The sequence below is a fragment of the Malania oleifera genome, chromosome 1 (assembly GCF_029873635.1).
Source record: "Malania oleifera isolate guangnan ecotype guangnan chromosome 1, ASM2987363v1, whole genome shotgun sequence".
Classification (NCBI taxonomy): domain Eukaryota; kingdom Viridiplantae; phylum Streptophyta; class Magnoliopsida; order Santalales; family Ximeniaceae; genus Malania; species Malania oleifera.
The window spans coordinates 57,575,519-57,603,419 of NC_080417.1; the positions used below are offsets into that span (position 1 = coordinate 57,575,519).

The 27,901-nt window shown below is 34.8% G+C and overlaps 1 protein-coding gene across 6 annotated transcripts in view; it reads left to right on the top strand.

Annotated features, from left to right (window-relative positions):
• The window catches only part of LOC131166068 (probable polyribonucleotide nucleotidyltransferase 1, chloroplastic), a 168,915-nt gene that overhangs the window by 21,043 nt on the left and 119,971 nt on the right, over window positions 1-27,901 (top strand). For all 6 annotated transcript variants that reach the window (XM_058124322.1, XM_058124305.1, XM_058124314.1 and 3 more), the window contains exons 6-7: window positions 26,121-26,185; window positions 26,300-26,456. In XM_058124322.1, the coding sequence (XP_057980305.1) occupies window positions 26,121-26,185; window positions 26,300-26,456 (222 nt within the window). The remainder of the gene's footprint in view (window positions 1-26,120; window positions 26,186-26,299; window positions 26,457-27,901) is intronic.

Consider the following 27,901-nt stretch of genomic DNA (forward strand, 5'->3'; position numbering starts at 1 on the left):
TCCATAGTTTGGAGTGAGTGTGACCATTTGGTTATGAAAACTAAGGTGTAGTCCCAAGAGGGTGGGTGAATTGGGTTTTTAAAAGTTTCTTTTAATTCTTTTTACAAATTCACAACCTTCCACACTCAATATCAACACAAACCAAATACTTTCAACAATGACAATCAGTCAACCAATCAATCAAACACAAGATACTTAACCAATATATGAGCTGCAACAGCACTTCCTTGATTCAGTGTTCGTATAACTCAGCGTAGAGTTTGATAAAGGCCCTGTATTTATGGATTTTATGCACTTCCTTTAAACCAAGGTTTCCGCAAACGATTAATCAACGTACTCCCTTTAAGATTTCCGTGAAAGATTAATCAACGTACTTCCTTAAATTAAAAGTTTTCTCAATCTCAATATTTCAGCTTCCTGCACTTAGATACACAATCACGACAATTTATATATGTATGTGCAGAAATTTAAATAGTGAGGGTAGAGAGTGAGATCGAGCTTTTACGAGGTTCGGCTATACTCGCCAATGTTCTCGCCTTAGGTAAGACCACCTAAGGATTTCACTATAACGCTTCTTTACGGGCGAAGCAAACCGTTACAATCCCTCCTTCAATTAGAGTGGAGCACCCTCTCCAAGCGATTCCCTACGCTCGGTACAATGATTCAACCAACCTTGAATCGTCAAAAACTACAAGAGAAATAAGAAACAATTTGGTGTACAATGACACTCTCAAAAGAGTAGATTAATACAATTGAAATCTATAGACTTTAATCAAAATCACAATATAGAAAGATGAAGCTCAAGAAGATATCACTGGGGTTCTTTCTTAGATTGTAAAACTTAGTTAAGAACACAAGAATCTTGGCCTTTAAATCAACAAAATCTCAGCAATAGTATGAGCAAGGGTATTCAATGAGAGAGCTTTGAAAATATGATAATTGAGATTGATTTTCTTGTTAGGTTATTTTAATTCTTGAAATCAACATGTATTTATTGAGTTAAAAAGTATATTTTCGTGTTGCCTAAGTTGCTTGGAGTGTTTCCTAAGTATTGAAAGAGTTTGGAGCCCAAGAAATCTATTTTGGAAACATTCCCTCGCTGTTTTTAATTTGAAAAATTGAAGGTCAGTCGCCTGAGGGGTTGGGTTAGTCGTTTGAGCCTTTAATTCCGCGTATTTTTGCAACACAGTATAGGGTTTGTCACGTGACCCTGAGAGGTTAGTCGCCTGACTAGGTTCTATCTGCTTGTCAGTCGCCTGAACAGACAAGGGTCAGCCGTCTGACAGTTTCGACCACCCTTCAATATTTTGATCATAACTTTTTCTATACAACTCCAAATAAGACATTCTTGGTATCAACAGAAAGCTAAGAGAAAATCTCACAACTTTCAAGTTGAACACTTTTTAAGATAAGGAGTGTTTGATAGAGAAAAATGCACATCAATGCGGATCTAGAAAAAATAACAAAATTTGGAAAATCCTGTTTTGGTACTTTTCATTTCAAAAATAATTTTAACCTTTTTGAAATAACTTTTGACCTTATAAAAATATTTTTTCAGGTATTTTAAAAGGTATCTATCTAGGTCCAAGTATTTCACCTAAAAGCTTCATGCATCCATATTGAAATCGCTTGAAGTACTTACATAAAGACTTCTTAAAACTTTGACATTTTAAGCACTTAAGTCTTCATTTTTTTCCATCTCTTGAGTTTATCTTGACTTCCAACTTCAATTCTCTTTAAGCTTCATCAAATCATCTTTGAATCCATGCTTTAATAGTATAAGCTTTATGAGATCTTCTTTTCTTTGGAGTATAAGCTTTCAATAATCCTTGTGTGCACTTGACCTTGTATTCACATACTAGAGTCTTGAAATATCATCACTTAACTAAATATGTTAAGTTCGTTTGATTTGTTATCATCAAAACAAGATTTTAAGCCTTGTAAGGTCAACAATCTCCCGCTTGTTGATGATGACAAACAAGGAGCAAAAATGAGTAAATCTTAAAAAGACTCCCCTTTACAATAAGCATCAACTTAACAATATTTGCAATATCAAGATTAATATCAATTTCAATATCATGCTCATATACATCATTTCATAGTTGAGCCAATATTCTGCAATTCATATCAATTTATTGTAAGCCATATACATGCTTAAGTATGCAGATTGATGGTCAATTTTTTGCCCAAAAATTCTCCCCCTTTTGATATCAATCAAAAGAGTAAGATATCAAGAAAAATATGTAAATACCAAGGCAATGAGCAACCATAAGCAAATGTATATATCTAGTGAAGACACAAAACAGAACTTTGCATTCATCATACATAAAAAATCGATAATAAGTCTCAAAGTAGTATGAGAAAATACAAAAGATTGTATATCAGAGTTTTCAATAATTTTCAGTAATGAACATAAATCATGACAAGTATAACTCCCCCTTGAATGAAATGTATTTCATATTCAATAGAATTTCATTCTTGAAGTACAAACTATGTTTCCATGTATAATATGAATATAAATATCGTGAGAAACTATCATCGTTATCTGTCATCATTAGCAATCATCAATGTCAGTCATGTTTTTAAACTTATCATGTCATGTTCATGCTCAGTTTGTTCACATTCAGTTTTGGTAAATTTTCTCCCCCTTTTATATCATCAAAAGTATAGATCTAAAGAAATATTACGTAAAAGTACTAAGGACCAAAAATTTTTTTACATTTAGATCACAATAACAAGGTCCATAAGCCAACATATATTTCAATCAAAACATGATCATCCATCATTCAGCAAAAGAAAATTTATTATCAATATCATATCATGCTCATGGATACAAATATGCTGTCATGCTCAAATATCAATTAACATGCTCATGGATACCAATATATTTCATAGATACCAATACTAATATCATATCATGCGCTGCTCATGGATATCAATTTATTTCATAAATACCAATACTAATATCATATCATGCGCTGCTCATGGATATCAATTTATTTCATAGATACCAATTTATTGTATACAATTTATATACCACTTTATTTCATACTCAATTTTTCAACTCAAATCTCTCTCCCCCTTTTTGACATTATTAAAAGAAAGAAGGTTATCAATAAGCATATGCATTCTAATGCAAGGAGCAGCACAAGACAAATAAGCCTTGGACAATTCATTCATTGATTGTGGCCAACAATGCCTTTTTTATATTCATGTTTTTCACACTAATGTCATCAATATTAATCTTCAAGAAAGATATTTTCCATTTCAGTTTTGTTCAATTTCTATCTTATTGGCTCCTTCTAACATGATCAAGGAATTAAGGCTTTCATCTTGGTACCCATACATTCTTGGGTCCTAATGGTTTAATAGGTGATGTTTCTTTTATTCTTTAAACTTGTTTGATTTTTACACCCTTTCTTTTTAATGGGCATTCAAACTTAATGTGCCTTTTCTCCTTACATAGAAAACATGTGGTATGTGTGTAAGCATTTGAGGAGGTGCTAGCATAATTTTTGGAGGTTTTTACAAAGTACCCCATGTAGAGGTTCTTTTTCTTTGTGTTCTCAACTCTATTGAATCCTATGCCTTCTTTATTCAAGGACATTTTTTGTGCGCCAATTATTTTATCAAGATTTTATTTTCCTTTAGTGAAGTTGTAGATGATTTTGGTTTGATCCTCAATTTTTCTCTTAAGATCATAGATTTCTGAATTTTGTATATTTTTTTACCATTTTCTTGATTTTGAGACATTTTGCTGATTTTTTTTTTCTAGTTCAGAAATATATAAATCTTGCTCATTTTTCATAGAGGATTGGGATCATAGATCTTCTATTTCTTTCATCACTTTTTCATTCTTGCTTTCTAATCTCTTGATTTTTAAATCCTTTTCTCTTTGAGCGAGATATTTTGATTCTAATTCTTTCATTACAGCTTCATTCTTATTTTTCAACGACATATACCGTTTGGTCACTTTAGCTAGAATCTTATGAACCTTGAATAATTCACTTTCTAGTTCTTCATAAGATGACATACTACCATCACTAGATTTATCGGATGAACAGGATTCATTGCATGAATCATTAAATGATTTGGATGAGGAACTTTGTACATCATCATCGTCCCATGCCATAAGACAACCATTTTCAAAGTCTTGTTCACTTGATTCATTCTCTGAACTACTAGAACTTAGATTGTCCCATGTAGTGGCCTTCATTGTCGTTTTCTTTTTCCTTTTAGAATCCTTCATGAGCTATGGACAATCCGGTTTTATGTGTCCTTTCTTCTTGCAATTATAGCATGTAGGAATTTTATTCTTTGATTTCTTTTTATTGGTTTCTTCTTCATCTGATTCTGAGTCTCAAAATTTTCTAGTAAGTTTATTCTTCTTTCTAAGAATTTTTGCAAGTCTTTTGGTTATGAGGGCTACATCATTTGCATCAATTTCCTCTTTATCTTTATTGCTAGAGGTTTCATGTGAGGTTTTAAATGCAACATATTTCTGGGCTTTAGATTTTCCACTTCTTTCGTTTATTGCCATCTCATATGTGAGAAGGGACCCAATTAGTTCATCGAGTGAGGTATTCTTAAGGTTTCTTCCTTCCGTAATAGCTGTGGCTTTGGGTTCTCAAATGGGTGGAAGCCTTCTAAGTATTTTTCGGATCATCTCATTTCTAGAGTAGTTTTTTCCTAGGGCATTAAGGGAGTTTATGATATGAGTGAACCTAGTGTACATACTTGTAATAGATTCACCTGGGTTCATTCTAAAAGCTTCATATTTGCTAGTAAGCATGTCAATTCTATTATCTCTTACGTCAACGGTACCTTTATAGGTTACCTCTAGTTTATCCCATATGTCTTTGGTTGTTTTGCATGCCATGACCCTATTGAATTTATTTATATCAAGGGCACAATATAGTGCATTTATAGCACTTGAGTTAACTTGTAACATCTTATGATCTTGTTCAGTCATATCTTTTTCTTCTTTGGGTACTTCTTTTTCATCTACAAGTTTTGTAGGGATAAGATCACCATGTGTGACAACCCTCCATGCTTTCCAGTTCATGGTTTGAAGGTAGATTCTTATTCTTTGTTTCCAAAATGTATAGTTAAGACCACAAAAGATTGGAGGTCTTGTTGAGGATTGACCCTCTCCAAAGGGAGCTACGCCTATGTGTGCCATTTAGATCTTTATATAGCTTCTAATTAAGATTTGCTATAACCCCGCTCTGATACCAATTGAAAACTAAGATGTAGTCCCAAGAGGAGGGGTGGGTTAGATTTTTAAAAGTTTCTTTTAAATTTTTTTATAAATTCACAACCTTCCCTACTCAATATCAACACAAATCAAATACTTTCAACAATGACAATCAGTCAACTAATCAACCAATCAATCAAACACAAGATACTTAACCAATATATGAGCTGCAGTAGCACTTCCTTGATTCAGCGTTTGTATAACTCAGCGTAGAGTTTGATAAAAGCCCTGTATTTATGGATTTTATGCACTTCCTTTTAACCAAGGTTTCCGCAAACGATTAATCAACGTACTGTACTCCCTTTAAGGTTTCCGCCAAAGATTAATCAACGTACTTCCTTAAATTAAAAGTTTTCTCAAACTCAATATTTCAGCTTCCTGCACTTAGATACACAATCACGACAATTTATATATGTATATGCAGAAATTTAAAGAGTGAGGGTAGAGAGTGAGACCGGGCTTTTACGAGGTTTGGCTATACCCGCCTACGTCCTCGCCTTAGGTAAGACCACCTAAGGATTCCACTATAATGCTTCTTTACGGGCCAAGCAAACCGTTACAATCCCTCCTTCAATTAGAGTGGAGCACCCTCTCCAAGCGATTCCCCACGCTCGGTACAACGATTCAACCAACCTTGAACTGTCAAAAACTACAAGAGAAACAAGAAACAATTTGGTGTACAACATGGTTCGAAATCGCGGTCGCGGGTAACGTCGCGAAACGGTCGCGGGAGACGCGGGTGTTACGTAACGGGAAGCGGGCGTAACGGTCGTGAATTTTTTTCACGCGTGCACAACCATGCCAAATTTAAAAAATAAGCATGAAATCCATTAATACATGATTTTTAATGAATTTTGAAGGCTTTCATTCAACCTACAAATGTTTTTTAATCGGCATTATGATTTTTATATTAATTTTAGTGCGCTGTTTACAAAAAAAAAACATATTTTTTTATAGTTTACTTTACTTTAATGAGTAAAAAGATGTAGAAATGTAAGAATCAATTAATTAAAGTCATAAAGTTACTAAAAATGAATCAATACTCAATAGACTTAATACTCAATATACACATTACACATACATGAATTTAAAAAGTGATTAATATCAAATATCAATAAATAGTTGAAAATATATGAATACAATATTACAAATTTATAACATAACACATGTCACCACCAAAAAGAATGACGTGGAGGGTCTTCATAATTTGCATCTGTATCTTGAGATTGGGATGGGAAATTATCTCCCCATCCTTGTGGAAATACATAGTTGAATGAACCCAAGTTTGCGTCATTTTGTTGTTGCTCTTGATAATGTACTGGTGATGAAAATTCTCCTGAATAATGTCTATAAGTTGGGGCAGGGGCTGGCTCTGGGTAGTGTGTAGAAGAAGACTCACTAGATCCTGAGATTCCTGATCCATTGCGATAAAAATGTGAGTCACGAGATGCATAATGTGGATATGCTGGATGAGATCCAAATGATTGTGATGATGAACCATCTAAACCAAAGTCGCCAAAACTACGAACCACACCATATGAATCTTCAGTAGAATCGCTAGGGTCACCACGAGCACTCCTCCTTCTCCTGGGTTGTGAAGATTGGTTCCCTGGAGGAATACCCAAGTCATAATTTTCAGGTATGTCATGTAGTCCATAAGGATCAGAAGGATATATATCCCTTCCAAATGATGTCCCTGTATCATATCCATAATTATATTCTACACCGCCGCCTCCACCACCACCACTGCCACCCCCCCCAACCCCAGCTCCAGCACCACTATTACCATCATCATCACTTGGTGGGCTCAAACCAAGATTGTCATCACTTTGTGTACGTTCAGGGCTTGAACTTGAATCATCATGCGCGTTTATTGGTGGTTGATCACCTCCTTCTGTAGTACCACCAACCTCTTCATTTAACCAATTTGAATTGTCCTGACCGTCGAGTAGTGGTGTCTCTCTCTCCTCTAACCATTGACTTAAAGGATCATCTTCTTCAAAAATGTAGTCCAAATTGATAGGATTGAACCCCTCTTCAATTTCTCGTTGACTTCTTCTCATTGTACGTCTTAACTTTAACCTCATGTTGTAATGTACGAAAACAAGTTTTTGTAGTCTCATGTACTTTAATCTATTTCTTGTTTTCGTATGGATGAGGCTAAAGGTGCTCCAATTACGCTCACAGTTCGAAGCTAATGTGGTCTGGTTAAGAACTCTAATTGCTATTCTTTGGAGCTCAGGAGCACATAAGCCATAATGAATCCACCATTCAGCTGCATGAATAATTAAAAAGAGTTTTATGTTAGTATAGCGTATTTCAAAAGTCAAATTTGAACACAAAGAGAGAAATAGAGTCATTCTCCATTATTTAGCTATATAGCCATATTTACCAGGATTTGTTTGTTTCACTGCCCTTTGAGCCAACGGGGTTCCAAAAGTCTCCTACCTATCTCGATATAGCAACAACTAAAAAAGGATGATTGTGAAATATAATTAATTAATTAGATTTATTAATAATTATTCTTGAAAGTATTACAGAATACTAGAACAATTCATTATTCAATTTAATGGAACCAATACTTACTTGATTAATAGCCCGAATTTGAGTATCTATATCGGGTACCAACTTGGTTATCACTTTTTTAACTCCATCTATGACTTCTGTAGCAACTTCAGGAGAGGGTGGGGCACCATAAAGAAATTGTGGGTTCAAAAAATACCCTACAATTAAATTTAGAAACATATTAATCAATAGTTTTCTAATGCAACTATGCATAATTTAAAAGTTAAAATAATAAGAAATTGTATTTGATTTACACTTACCAGCAGCGTGCAAATCTTGGTGCAACTGAAAATTCCACCGGTTGTCAATAATTTTCCAATAGTCTTTGTAAAACCGGTAATCTTTTTGAATGATCAACTTCGCCCTATCAATTGCCTCGTATATGAAGCCCATGGTTGGTTTTTCATCACCATCAACCAATTTAAGAACTTTCACCAAGGGTTCTTGCACTTTAATTATATCAGAGGCCTTTTGTCAAAACTCTTTGCCTAAGATAATTTTCTTTGAATCATATGTTGGGCCTGATTTTGCCATTCCAAACCTTGAGTTTTTCCAAGTATCAGATGTAAACATTTCCCTTAGTGCTTGTTTATGCCTGACAATAGTCTCCAAAGCAATGAAATTTGTGGCAAATCGAGTGATGGTAAGGCGAAGTAACTCTCTATTATTTGTGAATTTCTTCATGAAATTCACTGCCCATGTGTGGTTGTAAATAAATGAGGTTATTGTTCTTGCATCTTCTAAGACCTTCTTCACGTTACTTTTCTTACCAATATCTTCAAGAATAAGGTCTATGCAATGAGCTGCACATGCTGTCCAATAGAGATTGGGCCTCTTCTGCATTAATAATTTTCCTTCTCCCTTCATTGCAGCATAGTAGTTAAAAGCGCGCCTCCTAGGCGCAAGGCGCAGTGAGGCGAAGAGGCTGCCGCCTCATACCAGGTGGGGCGAGGCGACCTGCAAGAGGCGACCCTAGGCAAACGAGGCGCAGTGAGGCGCGCCTTGTGTATTTTTAAGCCATTTAAAGGAGAGAAATAGCCCGCCAGACTCGTATCCCTCACACGAACAGAGCCCTAGCCCCTTTCGACCCTTCGAAGCCTCGTTTGCGAGCCTTTGAACCAGCCGGAGGCCTTTGCGACTTCGTCTTCGAGCTTCGACCAGGATCGTGAGTTCATCTTTGACATTTTGAAGAAGCACGACCTGCGCGACTTCGTTTCGAACCAGCTGGAGCCCTCGTGAGTTCGTCTGCCTGCCTTCGAAGCAGTCGTGAGTTCGTCTGACTGCCTTCGAGCACGACGTGATTTCGTCATGTCGCCTTCAACATTTCGAACCAGCTGGAGATCGTCTTTAAGCTTTCGAACCTTTGTAAGTCTTCATCTTCTTCTTCTTCTGCTTGCATCCTGTTGCCTGCTGCTTCTCTTCTTCTTCTTCTTCTTCTTCTTCTGCTGCTGCTACTTGCGTCCTGCTCCCTGCTGCTTCTCTTCTTCTTCTTCTTCTTCCTGCTACATGCTTGCTGCGTGCTGCTGATTGCTGCCTGCTCCTTTTCTTCTTCTTCTTCTTCTTCTTCTTCTTCTTCTTCTTCTTCTTTATATGTAAGCTTATAAATTAAATATTTGGTTAATTAATGTAAGCTAATACATAATATTTATTTTTTTTACAGAAATTTAGCTACTGTTTTTTAATTTATAATATTAAGTTTCATTAATGTAAGCTTATAAATTATAACTAATACATAATATTTATTTTTTTTTACAGAAATTTAGCTACTGTTTTTTAATTTATAATACTTAGTTTAATTAATGTAAGTTTATAAATTATAACTAATACATAATATTTATTCTTTTTATTGAAATTAACTACTGTTTTTTAATTTGTTTGGAAATGCATTATGTAAGTCTTAAATTTTAAATATATGATGCATTGTTTTTTCAGTTAGGATACGGGATACCAAGTCTAAAATCTTAAATGGATTCTAGTTCTGGATGTGAGGCCTCGGCAAAGAAAGATCCCGCATGGAAATATGCACATTTGGAGGATCAAAAAAATAGAAATAATTTAACTTGCAATTTTTGTGGTAAAGTCACAAGGGGAGGAATATTTCGGGCAAAACAACACATTGTTGGAGAATTTCGAAATGTGAAAGAATGCTCTAAGTGCCCTACTCATGTACGTGAGGAGATTAAAGAGTATATGTTGAAGAAAGATTCGGAAAAGGAGGAAAATGAGTTATTGCCCGACTTTGATGATATAGATCATTACGGTGAAGATGAAGAAGATGAAATTCAAGAAATTGACATTCGTGGCAAGAGAGTGCTTACTAGTGATGGAAGTAAAAGATCATACCAATCCAACTTGAAGAAACCAAAACAGAAGGGGCCTATAGACTTGTTTTTCACTCCCGATCCAAAGAAAGCTGTTCAAGCTAGGAAAGAAGGGAAGATGAAGCAAACATCAATAAATGAAGCATGCAAGAAAGAACTAAGAAAAAGGCAATGGGAGATTTTGCTAGGTGGATGTATGATGCTGGGATACCATTTAATGCTGTACGTTTGAGCAGCTTTGCAGTGGCACTTGAATCGATTGGACAATATGGTCCTGGAATAAAGCCACTTAGCTATCATGAAGTGAGAGTTCTTTACCTAAAGGAGGAGGTTAGTCGAATGAAAGAGTTGGTGAAGGTCCATAAGGAGGAATGGACAAAATATGGCTGCTCAATTATGACTGAAGGTTGGAGAGATTCGGTTGCTAATAAGGACATAATCAACTTTTTAGTGAACTCTCCAAGGGGATCAGTATTCATCAAGTCTATTGATGCTTCTAATATTGTCAAGAATGCAGATAGAATGTATAGATTACTTGATGAGATGGTGGAGGAAATTGGAGAATCAAATGTGATTCAAGTTGTAACTGACAATGCGTCAAACTATGTTGCAATAGGTAAGAACTTATTTTTAGAACTACTTTCTATAGTGTATATGTTGTTTATTTTAATATTTTAATGGCTTCATTCCTTGATTTTTGAACAGGGAGATTGCTGGAAGCAAAGAGGCCACATTTATACTGGACACCGTGTGCTGCTCATTGCATTGATTTAATTTTGGAGGATATTGGGAAGATGCCTTCAATTCATGCAACTTTGAAAAGGGCAATATTTTTGAATGGCTATATCTATAATCGTGTTGGCGTTGTCAACTTGATGAGATAGTTCACTGGAGGAAAGGAGTTACTTAGACCTGCAGTTACAAGATTTGCAACTGCCTTCATCACCCTTCATTCAATCCATCTTCAAAAGAACAACTTGAGGAAGATGTTTACTTTTGAAGATTGGAATACTACTAAATGGGCAAAGGAGGCGGCTGGCAAAAGAGCAGCTACTATTGTTTTGATGCCTACTTTTTGGAGTACCATCGTCTATGCTCTTAAGTTAACAGGTCCACTTGTTCATGTACTCCGTTTGGTTGATGGGGAAAAGAAGCCTGCAATGGGATACATTTATGAAGCAATGGATAGGGCTAAGGAAGCCATAGCTAAGGCTTTTGGTGAGAGAGAGGATAAATTCAAGGAGGCATTTGAAATTATTGATACGAGGTGGGGATGCAACTCCATCAACCGTTGCATGTAGCTGCACACTACTTGAATCCAGAATTTTTCTATTCAAACCCCAACATTTTGCAAGATGAAGAAATTATGACGGGTTTGTACAAATGTATTGCAAGGTTACTGCCAACTATTGAAATGCAAGATAAAGTTTCACATGAGTTGGAAAAATACAATGCCGCTAGTGGCGTCTTTGGAATTAGTTTCGCAGTGAGACAAAGGAAGACAAAAGCACCAGGTAAAGTGGCATTTGTACTACCTCTTTATTTTTGAAATTATTTACCTAGTAGGTATTTATTTAAAATTTATTTTATAACAGCGCAATGGTGGATGGCATATGGATCAACAACTCCAAACTTGCAAAAGTTTGCTGTGAAAATTCTTAGCCTTACGTGTAGTGCTACCAGCTGCGAAAGAAATTGGAGCATATTCCAACATGTAAGTCATTAGTATATCATGGATTAATTATTAAAGAACAAGAACTACCAATCTACTACTTTTTAGAATCATTATTAACCATATTACTTTAAACTTTTTGCAGCTTCATAGCAAAAGGAGAAATAGGTTATCCCAGCAACGCTTGAATGATTTGGTATTTGTGAAATATAATCGAACTTTGAGGCGTCGATACGACAAACGTGACACCATTGATCCCATCCTCGTAAAGGACATTGATGATAGTAATGAGTGGTTGATTGGTAGGATGGATGGTGATTCTGATGAGGATGATGAACTTGTGTTTGAAGATGATAATAATTTGACTTGGGATTCTGTTGCTAGAGTTGCTGGACTAAATAACCCCCAGCATCACACTAGATCAAGAATAAGTACAAATATGCTATCATCGTCTAGAGGAAGAGGAAGGGCTTCATCTAGTAGTGCAACCAGTGCTAGGGGTCGGACCACAATGTTGGAACTTGTAGATGAGGATGAAATCCAAGTTGATAGTGCAGAGGAGACGGAAGAGGAAAAAGATGTTGGAGAAAACAGTTCTGATGATGAAGAGGAAGATGATGATATCTTTGCCGACTTAGTTGATGATGAGTGATGAGTGATGATTGAGGAGGATTTTTAGATTTTATATTTTGAAATTTTTTATTGTACTCTTTTCTTTTGATGTTGAACTATGTTGAATTGTTGATGCTTTTGGGCTTTGTCTTGGCAATTTTATTAAATTTCTAATTTTGTTATTGAATGTTTTGGCATTTTAAATTCTAATATCACTAGATATTCATATGTTCATATATAAATTACCCCAAATAGATATTTTACACAATTTTAATAATTGTGCGCCTCACCTTCATGAGGCGCGCGCCTTTGTCTCGCGCCTCGCGCCTCGGCTTCAAAGACCTTTTGCGCCTCGGCTCCCCTCGCGCCTCTGACTACTATGCATTGCAGCTTCATTATTAGTCACTACTTAGACAACATTCTCCTCTCCAATTTCTTCAATTACCTCGTCCATTAATCTGAAATGAAATTATAGATTCAATAATTACTACTATTTAATTAAAAACATGCAAGTCCATAATACTATTTGCATATACAATTAAAATTAGAAAATTACCTGAAATAATATTCAGCTGTTCTGCTTGGCACATAAGAGGCATCAACTGATTTATGAAACACGGTGCCTCTATCGCAATAAACTAAAAAGTTTATAATATGTTTTCTAGTTGGTCATGACCAACCATCACACATAAGTGTTACACCTCTCTCCTTCCAAATTTCAGCAAAAGAAGCCATATAATTTTTCATTTCTTGATACTCTTGCTCCAAATAAATTTCAAATATCTCATAGGGTGATGGACCCTTCACTCCCTTTCCAACCTCTGTAGCAATATCAAGCATAGGCTGCATAAATGGAGAGTCAGCTACATTCGCTGGAATCCGATTATAAATTAGGAATTTTCCAACCGCTTTTCCTAATTTACTTCTTAAACCTTTCAGTAACTTTGTGTTGATTTTTGGTTGTTTCGCACTCTTACTTCTTTCTAAAATAAGATCCATTGCCTTTAGTCTAGCTTCAGGGGCATCAGGATTGATCCATTGTCGTCCACTACCTCCAGCTTCTCGACTATTATAAGATCGAGCTCCTGCTCTATTGAAACCACTGGTAGCACCACTGCTAGAGCCACGTCCCTCTTCATAAATATTACCCCTTCCAGTTGTTCTTGCTCGAAATCTTTGTCTCTCTTCCCATTGTTGTTGTGATCGCATGCTTTCTTGTCGAGCAAATCTCACACTTTTTCTTCCAAGTCTTCTTCATTGCTCAAATTCTCAAAATCTCCTCTAATTTGGGCTTTTGCTTCTTCTTGCCTTTTTTTTTTTATCTCTTTTCTTCTCAGCATACTGTTGTAGATGTTTCATCATTTGTTCTCTTACTTGTGTGGTCATATTTGAGCATCTAGCTACTTGACCCTTTTTATGTGCCAAGTGTTATTTCAAGCGTGTAATGCCCCATTTGATTATCTTCCCACATAACTTACACATAATAACATGTCTATTACCGTCCACCGCAGTACCAAAATGCCATCCAATATCCTCACTAGGTAAGTTTTCATTTCCTCTATCACGTGACATATTGATAGACTTAATTTGATGATCTCTACACAAAACATAAAGAAAATACAAAGTTACAACCTTCCTACAATGACAGGAATAATATAATTAGTAATTTAGTAAATATTAAATAATAAGTACTAAATAGTCCTAATTTTAAATACTTATTACGTAAAAATAAAGTATAATATTTAATTAAAAATAATAAGTAATGTTTATTATTTTTATATTTAAATAAACTAAATTATAAAATATTAGATATTTTATTACAAAAAAAATATATTCCTTTATCTTTAAAAAGATATTTTCATTATTTTTTATAACTTGATTTTATTTTCATTTATAACTATAAGAAATTAACATTGTAATTTTAAAGGTGAAAAAGATTTTTGCTCTACTTTCATATACATCACAGCATCACAAATAGAGATCCATACATTACAAATTGACTATTTAATTTTTTAAGCATTTTCTCAGTATATGGATTAAAATTAAATTTTTCTACAAATTCCAGTAGTAATTAGTAAAAATCAGATTTATTAATGTATTAACTATTAGGTTAATTTTTTTTTTATTAAGTTATCAATTTTTACTTTATTTGATAACTAAAAACAAAAAATAGATGTAAACATTTATTTTACCTAATTTTAAATTTAAGGTCAAAATAATGTTTTAAAACTTAAAAAATATTAATAAACAGGGTCACCCTACTCAAGATATGGCAAGTAGATACACATGTAACATAAAATGGGTGACAGATGTTATTTAATTTTTTTTTCTTTTATAATATGAATATTATTTAATATTTTTTCAATAGATGGGAGTGAATATGATATCTTCTTTATCAAAATGACCACTTTGTCCTGCTGACATAAATAGTATGTTAGCCAATTGGTGCCATGAATTAATTTTATTTCTATAAGTTTGGCAAATCCTAAGACTAAATATTATAATAATTGTGCAGAGTATTCCTTGGAATTCTTTAAGAATGGTGAAAAATAGAGCTCAATTAAGCCTAGATAATATAAAATGCCATCACATGGATGTCTTGTGTACATACATTATTTTAATGCTTTGTTTTGATGGTGAATGCAGTAGTGGATAATAGGATATTCAAATATTATTATAAAAAAGGCTTCAATTATTATTGGTAAATATTAATTATTTACTAACCTTAAAAAATATTAATTATATACTATTAATAATTGCTTGCTATGTCAAGGAATTAATTTTCATAATTATCTTTCAAAAAATATAATACAATTAAAATATTTATAAATTAAGAAAATTTTATTTTACATAATTATAAATGATTTCTAATTTTTTAAAATATAATACAATTAAAATATTTATAAATTAAGAAAATTTTATGATTTCTAATTTTTTGCTCAATTAAATTATTTTTTTTTATAATTCAATTAACAAACCTATTTTACAACAAAATATAATTTTAAAAAAAATAACATAATGATAAGTGCTGTGGGTGTTGAGTGTTGACTGTTGAGAGTTAGAGTGTCTCATACGCTGGGGCTGGGAGTCGTGACTCGAGTCAGACCGAGAGAGGGGAGGGATTCGAGGGAACTCGGAGGAGCCTTGAAGGAGTGAAGGCTGCGAAGCATAAAGCAGCGATGACTCCAAGCTCCGAAGCTGAAATCGAGAGGCTGGTTGGTGGCGACTGCGACGACTGGCGGGGGAAGGCGCCGACGGGCTATCGGCGGCTCGCAGGGGCGGCGGAGCTGTTGCAAACTTGTCGCCGGTGACTGCTGCAACTGCAAGTTTGCAATTCCTGAGTCCTGGAAGGCTGTGAAGTGCGAAGATGAGTAGATCTGCTCGGTGTGCTCACTCTCAGGCTTCGAAGCCTTCTTATTGCTTCGGCCAACAAATTTTCAAGGTTAGTTTGTAACTTTCCATTTTACCCTTTGAATGGCAGATGGGTGTGGGGACTGGGGAGTGGGGGAAAGCAGCACTGCTGCCTGCAGCAGAAAGCCTTCAGCGAATCTGCGACCTGTCGGCCATGTAACGGCCCGTAACGGACTATTACGACGGGTAACGTTGGGGTATCGGCCGTTACGTGCCGTTACGTCTCCGTAACGGCCGTGAATTTTTTCAGAACCACATTATCGGCCTGTATCGGTTTCGGGGCCTCCGATTTCCGTTACGTATCAGGCGTTACGCTACGTAATGGCCGTTATTTAAAACCATGGTGTACAATGACTCTCAAAAGAGTAGATTAGCACAATTGAAATCTATATACTTTAATCAAAATCACAATATAGAAAGATGAAGCTCAAGAAGATATCATTGGAGTTCTTTCTTAGATTGTAGAACTCAGTTAAGAACACAAGAACCGTGACCTTTAAATCAGCAAAATCTCAGCAAGAGTATGAGCAAGAGTATTCAATGAGAGAGCTTTGAAAATATGATAATGTAGATTGATTTTCTTGTTAGGTTATTTTAATTCTTGAAATCAACATGTATTTATAGAGTTAAAAAGTATATTTTCGTGTTGCCTAAGTTGCTTGGAGTGTTTCCCAAGTATTGAAAGAGTTTGGAGCCCAAGAAATCTATTTTGGAAACATTCCCTCGCTGTTTTAAATTTGAAAAATCGAAGGTCAGTCGCCTGAGGGGTTGGGTCAGTCGCTTGAGCCTTTAATTCAGCGTATTTTTGCAACAAAGTATAGGGTCTGTCACCTGATCTTGAGTGGTCAGTCGCCTGACCAGGTTTTGTCTGCTTGTCAGCCGCCTGGATAGACAAGGGTCAGCCGTCTGACAGCTTCGACCACTCTTCAGTATTTTGATTATAACTTTTTCTATACAACTCCAAATTAGACGTTCTTGGTATCAACAGAAAGCTAAGAAAAAATCTCACAACTTTCAAGTTGAACACTTTTTAAGATAAGGAGTGTTTGATAGAAAAAAAATGCACATCAATGCGGATATAGAAAAAAATAACAGAATTTGGAAAATCCTATTTTGGTGCTTTTCTTTCCAAAAATAATTTTAACCTTTTTGAAATGATTTTTGACCTTATAAAAGTATTTTCCAAGTATTTTAAAAGGTATCTAGGTCCAAGTATTTCACCTAAGAGCTTCATGCATCCATATTGAAATCGCTTGAAGTACTTACATAAAGACTTCTTAAGACTTTGACATTTTAAGCACTTAAGTCTTCATGGTTTTCCATCGCTTGAGTCTATCTTGACTTCAACTTCAATTCTCTTTAAGCTTCATCAAATCATCTTTGAATCCATGCTTTAATAGTATAAGCTTTATGAGATCTTGTTTCTTTGGAGTATAAGCTTTCAATAATCCTTATGCACTTGACCTTGTATTCACATACTTGAGTCCTGAAATATCATCACTTAACCAAATATGTTAAGTTCGTTTGATTTGTTATCATCAAAACAAGATTTTAAACCTTGTAAGGCCAACTATTTAGTTGGGATAGGGTTTGTTAGCCTAAGTGCGATGGTGGTTTAGGGTTGAATAACCTAGTTTCCAATAACATTGACTTGTTGGGTGATATGGGACGATGTTTTTAAATATTGGTCATGGGTAACATCGCGTAATGGCAGGGGATGTAATGGGAAGCAAGAGTAGCGGGTGTTATACAGCAGGAAGCAGCTGCAGTGGCCTTGAATATTTTTTTTCAAGCACACAGAACCATGCCTATATTAAGAAATAAGCATATAATCATGTAAATTATTATTTTTAATGTATTTTGGAGAACTTTTTTCTACCTATAAAGGCTGTTTAGTGGTGAAAATAAATTGTGTTAGTTTTTGTGCGTTGTTTGTAAAAGCGTAAATTATTTTTCACTTTGACAACCTTAATGAATACAATATTTAGAAATAAATTAAAATAGAAAAGTAATTATTTAGGGACATGACACAAACAGATTAAAGCATATTAAATGTAAATTAAATAAGTGTACTATTTATGTTCAAATATTTGAAAAATGTATATCATTTACTACTTATTGAATATATTATTATTTAATTATTTATGTATAAATAATAAATATCTGGACGCAAATGACTTTTCACCACAGAAAGAATCAAAGAAACAAAAAAATACAAAGTTTCACCAAGTTTCTAGAAGGTTGATGAGATGGAGCCTTTTCTCTTTAACACTATCAGGATTTGGTAACTATGAAAGGTGCACAAAGCCATGGAGACCCACACAACTTCAGCAAGCCTTGCTCTTCAGCGACCCACAGGACTCCAGCATTCTGTTCTCTCTCTCTCTCTCTCTCTCTCTCTCTCTCTCTCTCTCTCTCTCTTTGTCCATTGGCATCAAGTGATGATTTCTGTGACGATGAAGTAACGGTTCAGGTTATCAAACTCATCTTGATTAATCAATCTTCCTTTAGGTCGATCCGTCTCTTTCGTTGGACAACCACTCTTTTTCTTTGCGATTGAAAATGGAAACTTGATTCAGATCAAATATCATGGAATCTTTTAGTGTAGCCGGCCATTACGGCCCATAATGGAACTGTAATGGCTGTTGCTGCCCATTACGGTGACTAAGCGGCCGTTACAGCTGTGATTTTAACTCCCACTGCTAAGGCAGTTTGAAACGGTATCAAAGGGCCAAATTTCCGTTATGCGTAATGGCTGTTATTTAAAACCATGTGTAGGACAAGAAGTAAGACCTTGGGAAGATCCTTGTTGGAGAATAATTAAGAAGGATAGGGTCGAAGGATTTAGATTTAGCTAGTAGTTTATTATGTGTTTAGTTTAATTAGTATTGTGTTATTTGTATTTTTGGGGGCTTCTTTGTAATATTTGTGTATTTTAGGGATATGTTTGTAATGTATCATAGTTTTAGGGATACATTTGTAATTTCGCATGAAGAGGTTTTTTTTCTAAAGACTGAAAGCCATGTTGTAGGCAGTTGTTGAATTTGAATTGAAGTGAATGTTAGTTTCCCCCTTGTATCTCCTCTCTCCCTCTTCCCCTTTCTCTTCAATTTCTTCTAATACCTCCTCATGGCTGCAGATCCTTGATGCCGCCCTTGCATCATTTGGTATCATAGCCCAACCATGATCTCATTTGTCCATTTCATTTCCCTGATCTTCTTCTTACACTCTTCTTCTCCTCTTCCTTCTCTCCTTTATTATGTAACTCTCGCTCTCCCTCTCTCTCTCTGTTGCTTCTTCTTTCTTCTCTTGTCGTTCTTCTCTAATTTTCTGTTCTGCTCTTGTTCTGTTCTGTCTTTAATCCGCCCTTCTTCTCTGTTCTTCCTTTCACCCTTCTCCTCTTCATTCTCTCTCTCTCTCTCTCTCTCTCTCTTCCCCTTAATTCTCTTGGCTCTCACTCAATCTTCTTCCTCATTTTCTGTTCAATCCAGCCCTTTATTCCCCTACCGTCAACACCCTGCAGAAGCTGAAAACCAGCGTGCTCGCACTATTTTGCAACATTTCAATAAAATTACAATAATTCCGCTGATTTCAAAACCTTAATTTCCAGACACTATCATGCGACATTGCCACCAGAAACAGACAGACGAAATGGCCTACCTGCAAAGTTTCATCACTGTCTGATCATCGGAAAAGCTCTGTGCACCGGCAGAAAATTCCCCAGTCGTTGGCCCTTTGAGATCTCCAACATCCTGTAGTTTTCCCATCACACCACCACCACTGTATTCGCCACCCCCTGATCTATCTTGGCCTGAAATTTCATTGCTAGAGGACCCTTGCCGGAGGCTCACGCACTCATCGACCAGCAACGCACGTGAAGATAATTTCCAATCTGCCCTGCATTTTCCAGTTTTGAGAGAAATTGCTTCAGTTGTGAGATCTTGGGCTTTCTCCATGATGTTTTGACCTGCAAGGAGATATTTTGATTGTGGGTACAATATATTGCAAGGGTACGTACCATTAGAAATTGTCACTATCAGCATAAAAAAATCAGGTTTTGTTTCTGCAATTTGTTAGTTTTATACCTGAATTTGTTTCATTTCTATGTGATACTCAAGATTAAAGGTGACTTTAAGATAGCTTTTGAAAATTGAGAGTCAACTTGTGGTTTTACATGAATAGATTGAGAATTGTGGTGAAATTGTGTTAAAGACTTTTGGTGATATATATAGTTGCAGTGGGTATATGTATAAATCTAGCAATATGGTGACAGATTGCTGGAAAAAGGAATGCCATTTTTCATGCCTTGGTCACAATATCAAGCATTTGAACATCTTTCTCAGGTGTGGAGCAAATGTTGGAAAAATTATCATTGATGGACAATTCCCTATGCATATGTTTTCTAGAAATGGAGTCACTTGAACGCAACTTCATTCGAAAGCTCACCTAGAGCCTTATGAGATGTCTTGGATTGATAACACTACCTTACCTGTTTATGTAAGATGTTTGGTTCCTATTCAAATGGGTGGCTATTTTCATAATGTTTGGTGTGATATCATACCTATGAATTGGCTATATACTCCTTGGTTCTGCTTCATTGGATGATGTGGGTGTAACTCAAGGACATGAGAATGCATATGTCATCTACTATAATGGGAAGAAAATCATTTTGAAGTCCGCCATACCAATCAACTAAGGGAAAGAATCCGTCACAAGTACTCAACTTGAAGACGCTACAACAAGGAAATGAATGTGTGTTTAGACATCCAAAGCCTTTTAAGGCATTCCTTTTGTTGAGTTTTCCATTCATGATTTGTTTATTGATGTCAACTCTCAATTCAAGTCTATGATGCTGCCAAAGGATAGTCGTTTCTTGTATGGTTTGCAAAGAGTTCAAGTTTGCTTCTTACTTTTGATCCTCCAACATTTCAAAATTCGAGGCCAAAAATTTTTCTAATTGGGAGATATTTGCTGTAGGACAAGAAGCAAGACCTTGGGAAGATCCTTGCTGGGGAATAATTAAGAAGAATTGGGCCAATGGATTTGGGTTTTGTTAGTGGTTTATTATGTGTTTAGTTTAATTAGTACAGTATTATGTGTATTTTGGGGGCTTGTTTGTAATAATGTGTATTTTAGGTGTATTTTTGTAATGTACTGTAGTTTTTAGGGGTATATGTGTAGTTTCATCAGTTTCTCCCTTGTATCTCCTCTCTCCTCTCTTCTTCTTCCTTCCTCTCTTCAATTTCTTCTAATCTCTCCCATGGCTGCAGATCCTTGATGCTGCCCCTGCATCATTGGGTAAATGGTTATGTCATTTTCTTTTGGAGCCTTGATCCTAGTGGGATAACATGTCATTGATAGGAAATTTGGACTTGAGCAGAATGGGTGGGATGCCAAATTCCATATTTATTTTTCATATTTCACAACTCTCTCTTCCTTAGGTCTTGTGTTAAATTCCGTGTGGGTAATGGGAGAGAATTTGGTTTTGCGGGGATTTGTGAATTGGGATAGAACCTTTGCTGTATTATGTTTCCTTGTTTTTAGTCTCTCAATTCGCCATTATGCTCCAATATTGGAATTTATGGTTCTTAGGCGCAACGGTAAGGTTGTTGCCATGTGACCTAGAGGTCACACGTTCGAGGCGTGGAAACAGCCTCTTGCAAAAATGTAAGGTAAGACTGCATACTATAGATCTATTGTGGTCTGCCCCTTCCCCGGACCCTGCATACGTGTGAGCTTTGTGCACTGGGCTGTCCTTTTTTTATTTTTTATTTTTTATTTTTAATTTTTAAGGGTGTTGTTATTTCCTTAAATTTCTTATTTCGGGAGGAATTTGAGTGAGAGGGAAGCTGGGGAGTTAACTCAACTCTTGGGGGTAATAGATTCTTTTATTTTGTTTTCTTTTGCCGAGTATATTTGGGTTTTGGATGGGTTGGGGGAGTTTTCTTGCAACTCTTTTTTTAATCAATTAACTTGTGATTACTATAGTTCTCGTTTTCCTTTATACTCCTTAATCTGGAAAGCTAAAACTGTGTCTAAAATTAGGGCATTTATTTGGTCTGCTATCCTAATAGGATTAATATTAACAATCGGCTCTAGGTTAGAAGACCTTTGAAAACTTGTTCTAAAGATGTTTTCTTTCTTTATTTCTGTAGTGGTGAAACAAATGCTTATCTTATTTCGCATTGCTCTTTTATTGGGGTGTTTGGTGCAGGCTTTTTGGTGTGTTTGGGGAGCATTGGGTGTGTCCAGCAGCTTTGGAAGGATTTTTCCTTCAAAGTTAGAAGGGATTTGGTCCTTTTAAGGAAATGAAAAAAACTTTGGAGATGTGCTATTCTACTATTTTGGGTATGTAGAGAGGAGGGATCACTTTGTTAATTGGGTGATGGCCTGTAGGTCCAAGGTCGAGGGGGCTTTGGTCTTGGCAATTCGGTGTCTAAAAACATTGCTCTAGCGGGTATGTGGTTATGTCAGTTCTTATCAAAATTTAATTCTTTCTGGTATAAGGTAATTTAAAGTAAATCTTGTTTGCAGGAGAATGGGTGGGATGCTGTTATTGATATCATAGCTACTCAGGAGTGTCCTTGGAGGTTCCTTTAACATTTCTGATTTGCCCCTTCTTTCATCTTATATAATTGGGTGATGATTCTTGTATATCCTTGGAGGTTCATTTCCGGGGTTTTTGACTTTCCCCCTCTTTCAACATATATAAGTGTGTGATTGTTCTCGTATCTGATTTTGCGATGATGTGTAAGTGGGGGTGATTCTTTGTCTATCTTTATCTTGCATCTCTTTCAGCTCTCCATGTTACATAATGGTCCTACTTATTCTTAATGATTGTTGATGGGAAAACTATTTTCTAGAATTATAATTATAGTGAGAATCTTAATGATTGGGTGGTAGGGGATGTTTTCTTCTTTGCTTGTTGTGTTTGAGGCTTTTTGGCTTTCTTCTAGGTGGTTAGAGTTTGCACCTTTGACGATTCTGGCATTTTGCGGAAGGATGCTTTGAAGGGGTGTTTTATTTTTATTTTTTGGGATTTACTGCATGGCTGGATGGCTTTGTTTATTTTGATTATGTTTTTATATGTTTTTTGCTACCTTCATTGGTGAAATCACTTCTTTCTATGGGGAAAAAAAAATGATTTTAGGATTTTCCCTTGACCAGTTTATTTTTTCCCGATAACTTGATTTGGTCCTATTCATATTAACCTATCCTTAAGCTAAGGGGCTGTTGGCATCATTGTCAAAATTTATGAAAACGAGAACTAAAAACTAAAAACTAGAGACAGCTAAAAATCCAAAACTAGCAACATTAATATTTCTGTAACTGAAAAAAATAAAACTTGATTGAGCAAATGCACATTTTTGTCCTTGAAACAGATAACAAGTAAAAAAATGTGATTAAAATTATAAAAATACAATAAAGTACAAACTAAAAAAATATTTTATTAAAAATTGAAAAATATTATAATTTTTTTAAATTACTATATTTCAAAACTCACATTTTAGTGCTTGAAGAACAATCTTGTAGTATACACCAAATCGGAAATAGTAAAACTATTTTTAAAATGATTTATGTTTTCAATTTCTATTTTTTGAAATCTTATGGATATTTTTATTTCAATTGTATTTTAAATTCATGTGTTCATTTTATTTTATTTTTAATAGAAACTATGTATATAATGAATGATTCAATCCTCAAAAGTTAAATTTGGATGTTATAGTATTTTGGCTACAGGCAGAAAGTCATAAAATCTAGTTTTCAATTTTTTGAAACCTGTTGATAATTGGCAATAGAAACAAAAAGCTAGCAATGTAAGGGTCCATTTGGTGTTGCTGTTTTTTTTTTTTTTTTTCCCTGTTTTCGTTTTTGTACAGTGACGAAATATAGTCTAAAAATGTGTTTGTAAGTTGCCAATTTTCTATTTCCGTTGTCATTTTTCAGTTTGCAAAAAAATTGAAAACCAGATTTTTATGATTTTTAGTTGTTTTAGCAACTTGTTACCAGAATCTTTTGTATCCAGAATTAAATTTTTCTAATTAATTCATTCATTTTATAAAATAAAAACAAAGAACTAAAAATATAATTTAAAAAAAAATTCCATAAAAATTCAAAAATGATAAAGGTCATTTACAAAATATTTATGTTGTTTTTGAATTTTCATGTACAATGAGATTATTGTTGTAAACTGAATTTTGAAATATAATAATAAAGTAAAATAATTATCATAACTTTTGTTTTTTTGTTTTTTTTTTGGTATTTTAAATTTGTATTATTTTTTACTTTTATTATTTTAATTATATATTTTTACTTTTAGTTAACAAAATTTCAATTTGTTTTAGTTTTAGAAATATTAACTGAACTGGTTGCTGGTTTTTGATTTTTAGTTTCTGTTTTTAGTTTTTAGTTTTCGTTTTCATAATTTTTGGCAATGATACCAGATGGCACCTAAACAAATGTGTTGTCGTAATCTATTTCTTTACTATACAGAGACAAAAGTAGTGAACAAAAAACAAAAATGATACCAAGCAGGCCATAAAAGTTCCTTTTATTTGGTTTGGGTTCTTAATGGAGTTAATACCAATAATGTGTTATGGAGTAGGAGGTTCTGCAAGGGGTTTACTCCAGGTGTTTGTATACATTTTGATAGCGCTGAGCGTCACTTTTTTTTTTGCATTGCTTAATTGTTTAGAGTTTATCGAAGACATTGTTTGATTTCTTTGGATAGAGCTTGGTTTGCCGAGATTTGATAGTAATTTTCTTGCTTATTACATTTAGAGGGTTTAGAAGGGAAGGATACTAGAAGATATCAAAACTGCGCTGTATTTGGTTGAAAAGGAATTCATGCATTTTTAATGGATGTTCCTTGACTTTTCCTTTGGTTTGGGATAAGGTTGGTTTCTTTGCTTCTTTTTGGGCTTTTTCTTTTGGTTGCACAAGGGGACTTGATTGTAGCGAGAGTAGGTCCAAATACTGGCCTCTCTCTCTCTCTCTCTCACACACACACACACACAGCATGTGTGCATGTACAAATACATGTCTGCTAGCAGCCACACATACGAAAAGCATTCCGTTTGTTAAGCACTTGCTTTCCTTTCCTCCCCACGAAAAGGGAAAATTTTTTTTATCTCTTTATCTTCAGCATTTAAATGAGTGTTTGTCCCTGTTTGGTCCATGTGTGGTGCTCTGGGTCTGGGCTGAAGCATGTCCTTCTTAGCTTGGTTGTGGCAGCATTTAGACATGTCATTTTTTGAATGGGGTGGGCTATTTGACCCTGACATTTAGCCTCTGCGATGTGGAAAAAATTCTAAATCTCAGTATGTAGGCAACTTTTAGGGTCTGTTTTTAGTTGTGGAAAACAGTTTTCATTTTCCATTTTTACAAAAAGTTTGCTAATTTGTCATTTGACAATGTTTGTATGAAATAAATGAACAGCAATAAATAGTTTTGGCACTATTTGCTTGTGCTAATTGTTTTATTTTCTGGTTCTAATTTTTTCAAATAATTACAAGAACGCAACCTTGTTTTCCAATTTTCCAAATTTATATAAAAAAGTTGGAAAACATTTTTTTATTATTTTTCTTGATTTCTAATTCTCACTTTGCATATGGGAACATGGCATATGGATCTTGGACTTTAATTTTTGCGGATTATGTATAGAATTTTTTCTAAATCCATAGAAATCCAAATTCAAGCCCCAAAATCCATGATTTCAAATATTGCTTTATATAATTTTTGGAAAATTTGAAAAGAAGTTTTTTTTATGAATATTTTAAAATCTAGAAATAAAAAACAAAAAAAATTATTTTGCACATTTAAACAAACTCTTTATTTTCTACCTTCGAAATACGAATTTTGAAAAACTAAAAATAAGCTAAAGCTTTTATAGTTTTTTTGGAAAACTAAAAAATGGAAAATGGAAAATTTTTCCCACAAGTAAATGGGTCCTTCAGTTCTACATGTGCTATTTTTCTGTTTGATCTGCACTCTGTACGGTATAGCTTCCTTACTGTCATCTAGTAAAGAAATGTTTTCCTTTATTTTGGTAGGTACTTTACACTCTACGCACACAATATTGCATAAGAACTGTAGTTTTTCCATCTTGCTTTAAATGTATGTTTTGCATCCCTTCCATTCTTGCTTACCCAGAGATGATCTATTAAAGATAAATGTTCAATTTTGATATCTCTGACATTGAGTTTGCTAAATGGTCTTGTTTTTTATAATAATTTCCCATTCTCATGCTAGTTGTGAGTCCCTTTAACACATTATGATACAGGTTTTGAGCTATGATGGTTTGCACTGTCCTGATTCTTTGGCTGTAACAGCAGCTGGAATAGCAGTGTAAGTAAATTTTGTTTGCTGCTTATATGCTGGGGAGGCATTTGGGTTTCCTGTAGAAAAAGTGTTTTAAGATATCAATATATATATATCTCTCTTATATTCTAATTGCTACAGAGCTCTTTCGGAAGTGCCAAATTCAAAGACCATTGCTGGAGTCCGAATCGGTATGGTTGGTGATAACTTTATTGTAAATCCAACAACAAAGGAGATGGAAGACTCAGAGTTGGATTTGTTTCTAGCTGGCACAGATAATGCAATATTGATGATAGAGGTCAATTCTTCACCCTATAATCCAATGTTGTTTTGGCTCGGGGTGGCCGCCCGGGGGGGGGGGGGGGGGGATGGGGTGGTGGGAGGGTAGGTGTGTTTTTTGGGCAGGTGGGGTGTAATGTGATGGAATAAAAAAAGGAGTAGCAGATTGTGTACTATTCTTTAGATGATTAAATTACCCTATTCTGTACTTCTATAGCTTCCACTTGTTCTATCTTTTGTCCTAAACACACACACTTCTACTGTTCTGCAAAGGAGCGTTGGTTTTGTGGTCACATCTCTCAAGCACTCCATAAACTTGTTCACAATTAAAAAATATATTATAATTTTTGGGCACTTCCCAAACACTTTACACTTCCTATATGTGCTTCAGATGCTACCATATGTCTTCTAATGCTTTCTAGGTACAATAATGTCACATTATAATGACTTTTGTTTCATTTTATTTATAAAAGTGTGTAATTATGAAGAAAAAAGTGACTAAAGTAATGATCGACTTAAGATGGTATTTGTTTTGCGACTAAAATATGATTTGAAACTCTCTAGAATCCTGAATGGAATGGTAATTTCTCCCTCATGTTTGGTTCTATATGGAGTCAAAATCAGAATTGAAAATTTGTGCTGTTAGTATATATCTGTGCACTCAAATGAAAATCAATTTGCCTGTGATAATGGATTATCATTGGATGCGATCAATTTGGTCATGATTCCGGTTCTTTTGAATTTCTTAGGGATCTTCCTTATGTGCCCCTTCCTTTGTGGATTATTGTTTGACGAATTCAGCTATCAATTTGATCATTCCAATTCATTTGAATTTCTTGGTGGTCTTTCTTGATTTTCTTGGGTTCTTTCTTATTTTCCTTCTCCTCTTCTGGAAGGTTTGAAGGATGTTTCTATTTTTGAGGAGGGGGGTTTGGGTAATGATATGACAGGGAGTGACAGAATTCTACCTACCCTTGTGAAGGAGGTTAGTGTGCATGATATAGAAGCTCAACATTTATTGGATAAAATAAATTGGGGTTGTGTTGATAAGTTCATTTAGATGGTGCTAAATGAAATTTGAAAGATCAACAAGAATTGGCCAATTTATATAGTTCTGTCAATTATGATGGAAGGGCTTGTAGAGGATGGACAATGAGGTAGGTGCAAACATTCTTTAAAGTAGGATAGCTAGCTATACTAAAAAGATTGCTGAAGTCGTTTTAGGTGAATGATGATTCTCATCTAGTAAAGAGAGTTGGTAGTTGACCATAGATGTACAACCGTGAAGACAAAAATAAGGTGGTTTAAGATATGACAAAAGTATAGAAATATGAAAAACTTTGAAATGTATAAAGAGGCAAGACAAGATGCAAAAAGGACCTTTAGTGAGATTTAAATAGAACATATGATAATTTATCTATTTTTGATCGAAAAAAAGGAGATTTTATTTAGGAGAAGAAGTAC